The 9,378-nt window shown below is 44.6% G+C and overlaps 1 protein-coding gene across 1 annotated transcript in view; it reads right to left on the reverse strand.

The window, feature by feature from the left end:
- Positions 1-7,136, reverse strand: part of LOC311137608 (intestinal-type alkaline phosphatase-like) — a gene marked incomplete at both ends in the record, with an annotated part of 36,796 nt that extends 29,660 nt beyond the window's left edge. The window contains 4 exons of the mRNA XM_084172111.1: positions 1,979-2,113; positions 2,773-2,945; positions 6,323-6,497; positions 7,023-7,136. Of these exons, the coding sequence (XP_084028237.1) occupies positions 1,979-2,113; positions 2,773-2,945; positions 6,323-6,497; positions 7,023-7,136 (597 nt within the window). The remainder of the gene's footprint in view (positions 1-1,978; positions 2,114-2,772; positions 2,946-6,322; positions 6,498-7,022) is intronic.
- Positions 7,137-9,378: the final 2,242 nt, after the last annotated feature.

Genomic DNA, 9,378 nt, shown 5'->3' on the forward strand with positions numbered 1-9,378 from the left:
AACTAACAACAGGTTCCAGAACACTAACACAGTTCTGTTGGGTTCTAACAGACAGGAGGTTCCAGAACACTAACACAGTTCTGTGGGGTTCTAACTAACAACAGGTTCCAGAACACTAACACAGTTCTGTTGGGTTCTAACAGACAGGAGGTTCCAGAACACTAACACAGTTCTGTGGAGTTCTACCAGACAACAGGTTCCAGAACACTAACACAGTTCTGTGGGGTTCTAACAGACAACAGGTTCCAGAACACTAACACAGTTCTGTGGAGTTCTAACAGACAGGAGGTTCCAGAACACTAACACAGTTCTGTGGAATTCTACCAGACAACAGGTTCCAGAACACTAACACAGTTATGTGGAATTCTACCAGACAACAGGTTCCAGAACACTAACACAGTTCTGTGGGGTTCTAACAGACAACAGGTTCCAGAACACTAACACAGTTCTGTGGAGTTCTAACAGACAGGAGGTTCCAGAACACTAACACAGTTCTGTGGAGTTCTACCAGACAACAGGTTCCAGAACACTAACACAGTTCTGTGGGGTTCTAACAGACAACAGGTTCCAGAACACTAACACAGTTCTGTGGGGTTCTAACAGACAGGAGGTTCCAGAACACTAACACAGTTCTGTGGAGTTCTACCAGACAACAGGTTCCAGAACACTAACACAGTTCTGTGGGGTTCTAACAGACAACAGGTTCCAGAACACTAACACAGTTCTGTGGGGTTCTAACAGACAGGAGGTTCCAGAACACTAACACAGTTCTGTGGGGTTCTAACAGACAACAGGTTCCAGAACACTAACACAGTTCTGTGGGATTCTAACAGACAGGAGGTTCCAGAACACTAACACAGTTCTGTGGGGTTCTAACAGACAACAGGTTCCAGAACACTAACACAGTTCTGTCGAGTTCTAACAGACAGGAGGTTCCAGAACACTAACACAGTTCTGTGGGGTTCTAACAGACAACAGGTTCCAGAACACTAACACAGTTCTGTGGGGTTCTAACTAACAACAGGTTCCAGAACATTAACACAGTTCTGTGGGGTTCTAACAGACAGGAGGTTCCAGAACACTAACACAGTTCTGTGGGGTTCTAACTAACAACAGGTTCCAGAACACTAACACAGTTCTGTGGAGTTCTAACAGACAACAGGTTCCAGAACACTAACACAGTTCTGTCGAGTTCTAACAGACAGGAGGTTCCAGAACACTAACACAGTTCTGTGGAATTCTACCAGACAACAGGTTCCAGAACACTAACACAGTTCTGTTGGGTTCTAACAGACAGGAGGTTCCAGAACACTAACACAGTTCTGTTGGGTTCTAACAGACAGGAGGTTCCAGAACACTAACACAGTTCTGTGGAATTCTACCAGACAACAGGTTCCAGAACACTAACACAGTTCTGTGGAGTTCTAACAGACAACAGGTTCCAGAACACTAACACAGTTCTGTTGGGTTCTAACAGACAGGAGGTTCCAGAACACTAACACAGTTCTGTGGAATTCTACCAGACAACAGGTTCCAGAACACTAACACAGTTCTGTTGGGTTCTAACAGACAGGAGGTTCCAGAACACTAACACAGTTCTGTGGAATTCTACCAGACAACAGGTTCCAGAACACTAACACAGTTCTGTGGAATTCTAACTAACATCAGGTTTCAGAACACTAACACAGTTCTGTCGAGTTCTAATATACAACATATTCCAGAACACTAACACAGTTCTGTGGGGTTCTAACTAACAACAGGTTCCAGAACACTAACGCAGTTCTGTGGAGTTCTAACTAACAACAGGTTTCAGAACACTAACACAGTTCTGTCGAGTTCTAATATACAACATATTCCAGAACACTAACACAGTTCTGTGGGGTTCTAACTAACAACAGGTTCCAGACACATCCTTAGGTGTAAAGGCTCATACAATATCCCCTCAAAGTGACCAACAACGGACAGAATCAATGCGTACCTTTTGGGCCTTCATCCAGACATCAATGAGGTTCCTCTTGTCTTTGCGATCCCCTTTCCGGGACGAGGAAGTGGGATACTCAGGGTCTGGAGTTCCCTTTGGTGTCATGTACATCCGCCCCCCACCCAGGATAACCTGTTGCACCAGATATATACTTCATATTACTGTGTACATTCCACACACAGTACAGTACTTCCCAATCCTGGTCCTGGGGACCCAAAGGAGTGCACATTTTTGTTTTTGCCCTGGGACTAACACACCTAAATCAAATCAAAGGCTTGATGTTGAGTTGATTACTGTTACCACAGGGGGAACTGCTTTCCCCAGATTGTTTACTCTCTTTTATTTATTTCAACAAATCTGTCCTTCTGGAGTGCTAGGGCCAAAACTAAAATGTTAATCCCTTTGGGACTCCTCCCACTCTGCACAGATTGGTTGGGATCAATGTTGTTTCCACATAATTTCAACCCCAAAATGAAATATGATGACATTGAATCAACGTGGAAACATTTTTGCATTTGAAAAAAGTAATCAATGTAAAGGCATTTTGTCTTTTTTTCACCCAACGTTTAACCCAAATCCAACGATATGGTGAAGTCTTTTGTTGATTTCACATTAAATTCACTTCAGTTGACAACTCAACCAAACGTAAATCAAAACTAGACGTTGAACTGACATCTGTGCCCAGTGTGTTGGGACCAGGTTTGGTAAAATACTGCAGTAAAAAAGAATGACATGAGATGACAGTACACGTAGACTGCGATGCCCAATATAAGGCCTTTATGGAGACTTACATCGATGTCAACATTGGTCACCAGCTGTGTGGCAATGTCGACACAGCCCTGTCGGCGGGCACTAGAGGGAATGTCATCATCGCTGTACCAGCTGCGGCTCACTGAATGGGCATAGGCGGCAGCAGGAGAGGCATGCTGTACGCGAGTGGTGGTCACGATGCCAACCGACTTCCCTGGAACACACAAGCACACTGTAGATATCCCGTTGACAAACACAGAGGTGTACATTGTCCATATTAGGACACACTTCCACACATTTTACATCAACATTTACATTTACGTCATTTAGCAGACGCTCTTATCCAGAGCGACTTAGAAATTGGTGCATTCACCTTATAGCCAGTGGGATAACCACTTTACAATTTATTTATTTTATTTATTTTTGGGGGGGGTAAGGGGGGGGTAGAAGGATTACTTTATCCTATCCCAGGTATTCCTTAAAGAGGTGGGGTTTCAAATGTCTCCGGAAGGTGGTGAGTGACTCCGCTGTCCTGGCGTCGTGAGGGAGCTTGTTCCACCATTGGGGTGCCAGAGCAGCGAACAGTTTTGACTGGGCTGAGCGGGAACTGTGCTTCCGCAGAGGTAGGGGAGCCAGCAGGCCAGAGGTGGATGAACGCAATGCCCTCGTTTGGGTGTAAGGACTGATCAGAGCCTGAAGGTACGGAGGTGCTGTTCCCCTCACAGCTCCGTCGACAAGCACCGTGGTCTTTTAGCAGATGCGAGCTTCAACTGGAAGCCAGTGGAGTGTGCGGAGGAGCGGGGTGACGTGAGAGAACTGAACTGAACATGCACACACTATTCACTGACAGACACAAAAAAACAAAAAAAAAAGATTCTACAATGGTACACATTTACAAAATCATATTGAGGCACACAAACATTTTCAGTAGACGCTCTTATTCAGAGGGACTAACAGGATTCTCACCTAGTCAGCTCAGGGTTTCAAACTTGCGACCTTTTGGTTGATGGCCCAACGCTCTTAACCACTAGGCTACCTTTCGCCCACAAACTCATTTATACTCGAGTCTACATCTACGGAACTGTTTACAGCCAACTCAATGTCCACAAATGTCTGGGAAATTGAAAAGTATTTTGCTGTGTGCAGGTCGTTAATCTGTTTTGGAATGAATCCCGGCCAAAATCAATGATTAACAAGTATAAGGGTTATGGGGTGTTAAAGGCCCAATGCAGCCATTTTTAGATAAATATCAAATCATTGCTGGGTAACAATTAAGCACCTTACTGTAATAGATTTCCATTCAAATGGGCAAAAATGGCTTTTGAGCAAAAAACTATTTCTCAAGCAAGAGTGTTGCTACAACTGTCTGGGAGTGGTCTGAGTGGGGAGGGGAAAAGGGAAAACGAGCTGTTATTGGCAGAGAGGTTTGGAACTCTCTTTACTATTGGTCTATTAACCAATTTACCACATGGTGATGTCACCATGGAAAGCCGAAACTCCCGTCCACGCTAACCTGCTGATTAGAAGGTCCTGTGTCGATTGTATTTTCAAACAGCAACTATGAGGAATTAACCCCACCTCTTTAAGGAATACCTGGGATAGGATAAAGTATTCCTTCTAACCCCCCCCCCCCCCCCGCCCCAAATTGTAAAGTGGTTATCCCACTGGCTATAGGGTGAACGCACCAATTTGTGAGTCGCTCTGGCTAAGAGCGTCTGCTAAATGACGTTAATGTGCCCTTGAGCAAGGCACTTAACCCTAATTGCTCCTGTAAGTCGCTCTGGATAAGAGCGTCTGCTAAATGACTAAAATGTAAAAATGTAAATGTAAACACTGATCAAATTTGTTCACACTTTTACAGTGCGAGTTTCATCAGCTGTTGTAAAATATGATATAAAACACAGGAAAAATATAATGTTGACTGCACTGGGCCTTTAAGGGTGACTTAAGGGACTTTATTTTTGCTAGAGAACCCTTTATCAGATGATCGGTTTACTCCCAGATACAGTAGATAATGAGTTAAGAACATTGCACTTTAAATAACCTTGCAATCCTATTATCCTCATCTATCTATCTATGGCGGAGCGTGTGAGGGTGTGGATACAAGGAAATAGGAGATATATGTAATGATAGTGAACCTTGACCATTTGTATGCCCCGCCCCCTTGGTTACTGTTGTTACCTTGGTCAACAGTTTCAATTCCCCATTCAAACTACTGGAGAAAACCCCTCTCAATGATCTCAAACTGTGTTTTGATACACAATGAAATCAAACACAGACTACCCGTTGCTAATCTGAAGACTCTCGGTTATGTTTCGGTGAACTGTCGTTACAATTGCTTTACGGGGACTTGGTAAAATTAAATTTGTAGTGTGGCTAGCCACTGGATGGCTCTGAACGCATTGTCAGCATGCAGTCAAAGCTACTAACCAATTTTGGAGCTAATTAATGATCTAAAATCATATCCTGATGTCAACAGTAGAGGAGAGTTGTATTGATAATATAACGTTGGCTAACTTAACTAGCTAACATGCATTTGGAGAAAATAAGTTATATTAACTGGCTAGCTAGCGTTAGCAATGTTTTCAATTGTGGTCAATGAGACACTTTTGACTACTTTGATACACTATAAGTGAATTTGTCCAAATACTTATGACACCTTCAAATGGGGGGACTAGATACACAAAGTGCATTCAATTTTAAAAGGTCAAACGGATATGTATGAAAATACCCTCAAATAAAAAAGGTGACATTCTGTACTGTCGCCTCATATAAAACATCTCAAATCCAAAACGCTGGAGTTTAGATCCAAAGTGAAAGGTTTTGCTTCACTGTCCAAATAAATATGTAGGGGAGAGCACGTGTAGATAGTACATTTTATGTTTAGGTTTTCAATATATCACAAACTGTTTCTGCATATTGGTTAGTGATTTGGACACTTTAAAACTGACTAATTTTTTTTTTTTACATCTGGCTATTTATCAAAAGTTATTGACAGGAAGCAGCGACAGCTTAATTTTCAACTTATGTTTTAGGGAATATAAATTGAACTTTCAACATACATTTTCAATAGTATTCAACTTAACCAGGTAAAAACTGCCGAATGAGTCCAAAAACGTGCTGTGATTGATTACTTTTGATGATATACCAGAAATAATCTAAACAGGTTTCGCCCTGCCTACGCTGACATTGCAGCTGTAGCTATTTTTAGCTCATTCTGGTTCAGTCTTGTCAAATTGGAGTCGGAGTTGAGAGTGTTGACTCCGATAGCAGGAGTCGACTCCAAAAATCCTGGAGTAGTTCACCACTATTGAAGCTATAGCTACAGAAACAAAATAGGTTAGCGGCAGTTGCTATCCACCGGAGCGCTGCGATTGGTTTTCCAAAATGTTGGGGCGGGGCTTAGCGAAGGGTCAATATTGCATTGGAATGTGTGTGGGGTGGCTGTGAATGGGTAGTGTAGGTGAGCCTTGTGTGTGTGTGTGTGTGTGTGTGTGTGTGTGTGTGTGTGTGTGTGTGTGACTGTGTGTTTTATGTGTATTTCGTTTTCGCTTGTCTGCATAAATATTAGCATGCTGCGGTACACCATACCTTGTGCTTTGGCGCGATGTAGCACGGAGTACACCTCATTGCCGAAGGTGGTGTTACACTCGTAGGCCACTGCGTTGGCACTGAGGCCCACTGTCTTAGCATTAGCCTTCACTCCGCAGTGGTACGCTGTAGCCGTGCTAGCGCTGTCTGCTACCTGCTTATCAACACTGTACGTCTGTATGGCACAAAACAAACACGTACACGCTCAAATTATGGGCATAGCGATACATAAGTACTGTAACAAAACTTTTTTTTAAATCAGGTCCCTGTTTATCTACATTATTTTGTTTGCCATTCAGTGCACCTCAACTGATGAGTGTGAGAGATGCTGGAACGGACACCGAAGAGACCGGAAATTCTTATTCAAATGTGGAGAATTCAATGGAGAACTAAAAGATTTTGGGATTATGCTTGGCTAACTTCTATCTGACCTTAGACCTACATTCTGTGTTTCCTGCTTTCACCACAATGGTTGCATTTTCATTTTAAATGTCAAATTAAACTTAAGCTGTGTAACATTTTCTCACAATAACACCAAGAGGACTGTACTGAGCTGTAGTAGGGTGAAATGGGACAAGAAACAAAATGTCAAGAGAAGAGAGCATGTAAAACAGCTTCCTTAAATGAAACCAAGGAGTGAGTGTTCGAGTGGAAGCACAGTGGGAGGTTTAGGATGAAATAGTGCAGGGGTTCATCCAACCTTAGAGAGGGCAAGGTAAGGGAAGGTATCCATGGCGAGCACTGTCTCCTCTCCCGACCTTCCTTCCATCTGTCCCCTCAAGATGCGAGCCGCGGACACAGTGGACACACCCATCCCTGAGTGACAGATTGGATGACAGTGATGACATTGATAGGCTCCGCCCTCATTAATGTGCTCTAAGACTAACACATCCTATTTCCTAATGTTTTTAATTGAGAAGCCTCTTATATTGATACAATTATATCTTTACTGAACAAAAATATAGACGCAACACACAACAATTTAAAAGATTTTGCTGAGTTACAGTTCATATAAAGAAATCAGTGAATTGAAATAAATAAATTAGGCCCTAATTCATGGATTTCACATGACTGGGCAGGGGCGGAGCCATGGGTGGGCCTGGGATGGCATAGGCCCACCCACTTGGAAGACAGGCCCACCCACTGGGGAGCCAGTCCCAGCCAATCAGAATGTGTTTTTCCTTACAAAAGGGCTTTATTACAGACAGAAATACTCCTGAACATTCTGTCCGATCAAACACCTCTCCATCACGGTTGACAACGCCACGGTGTCCCTCTCGCAGAGTGCAAAGAACCTTGGCGAGACCCTGGACAACATGCTGTCATTCTCTGCAAACATCAAAGCAGTGACTCGCTCCATGCTATACAACATTCGTAGAGTACGACCCTACCTCATACAGGAAGCAGCGCAGGTCCTAGTCCAGGCACTTGTCATCTCCCGTCTGGACTACTGCAACTTGCTGTTGACTGGGCTCCCTGCTTGTGCCATCAAACCCCTGCAACTTATCCAGAACTCTGCAGCCCACCTGGTGTTCAACCTTCCCAAGTTCTCTCATGTCACCCCGCTCCTCCACACACTCCACTGGCTTCCAGTCGAAGCTCGCATCCACTACAAGACCATGGTGATTACCTACGGAGCAGCAAGAGGAACTGCCCCTGCCTACCTTCAGGCTATGCTCAAACCCTACCCCCCAACCCGAGCACTCCGTTCTGCCACCTCTGGTCTTTTGGCCCTCCCACCCCTACGGGGGGTCAGCGCCCGCTCAGCCCAGTCAAAGCTCTTCTCTGTCCTGGCACCCCAATGGTGGAACCAGCTTCCCCCTGAAGCTAGTACAACAGAGTCCCTGCCCATCTTCCGAAAACATCTGAAACCCTACCTCTTCAAAGAGTATCTTAAATAAAGGAATGCACTAACTCTGGATAAGAGCGTCTGCTAAATGACTAAAATGTAAATGTAAATGACTCATGAAGAAGAAGAAGAAGAAGAAGTTCCTCATAAATATGACAAAATAGACCTTTCATGCAGAGTAGAAATTATGTCAGCCATTGACAAAACACTTGGACCTTATGTCCATGTGCATCCCAAAGCAACTCTACTCTCTTTAAACCACATTCGTTGGATGCACGCCTGAGCCTCAATAACTACCATTCCAATGATTTATCCAGCACAGAGAATTGACAAAGAAATGGCTGTGCTCTGCAGTGCCAGATAATGCCGTGCTTTACATAAACCACATCTGGTTATCATATGTCTACGGTTCTGCCTCTTTACCGTCCCCCAGGAAGAGGATGATGTTCTTGGCGCGGTGCAACCGGGGGCGGAGTCTCAGCGCGGCTTGGAGCGTCTCTTTGGCCTGAGCATTCCAATAGGCTGGGTCCCTCTCTTTCTCCTGCGCCGCTATATGAAAGGAACACAAAAGCACGTTGAGACAGTTGAGTACACATCTTTCCTAGGGGACTTGGGTTCTGAGGAGGCGTCAAAAAGGACAAAAGCAGTTAAGAAACACCTTGATGACTCTCAGTGTCAGATTCTTCCCGCAGAGAGAATAGCAGCAGCAGTCATGATGGTGTGAGGAAGACTGTGAGGAAGACTGTGAGGAAGACTGTGAAGATGACTGTACACAAAAACAACGGAAAGACAAACAGTCCATCCATCCCGTTGTGTCATAACACTTTACATAAGCTGGATCTGACACACACACATACACACACAGACAGACACACACACAGACACACAGACACACAACACACACACCTGACCACAGTTACTCATGAACTTCTGCTGAGGTTACCTGTGAGACAAACTACGCCTGAGGTTACCTGTGAGCCCATCCATCCGCCCGTCCACCCAGACCAGTGCTAATATATACCGGCAGGGACAATGCCATTGCTGGGTCCTCAAACCTCACCTTCGGCTGTGGCAATGCTCCCGGTAGCGGCGAGCAGGAGAGGGAGCAGCCTGAGGGCCCAGCTCTGTGGTGATGCCTGCATCACTGGCCTGGAGGATGGAAAAGCTGTCCCACCGACCCACACAGCATTCAGGAGGAGAGGAGAGT

The sequence above is a fragment of the Coregonus lavaretus genome (assembly GCF_964263955.1).
Source record: "Coregonus lavaretus genome assembly, chromosome: 11".
NCBI classification, from domain to species: domain Eukaryota; kingdom Metazoa; phylum Chordata; class Actinopteri; order Salmoniformes; family Salmonidae; genus Coregonus; species Coregonus lavaretus.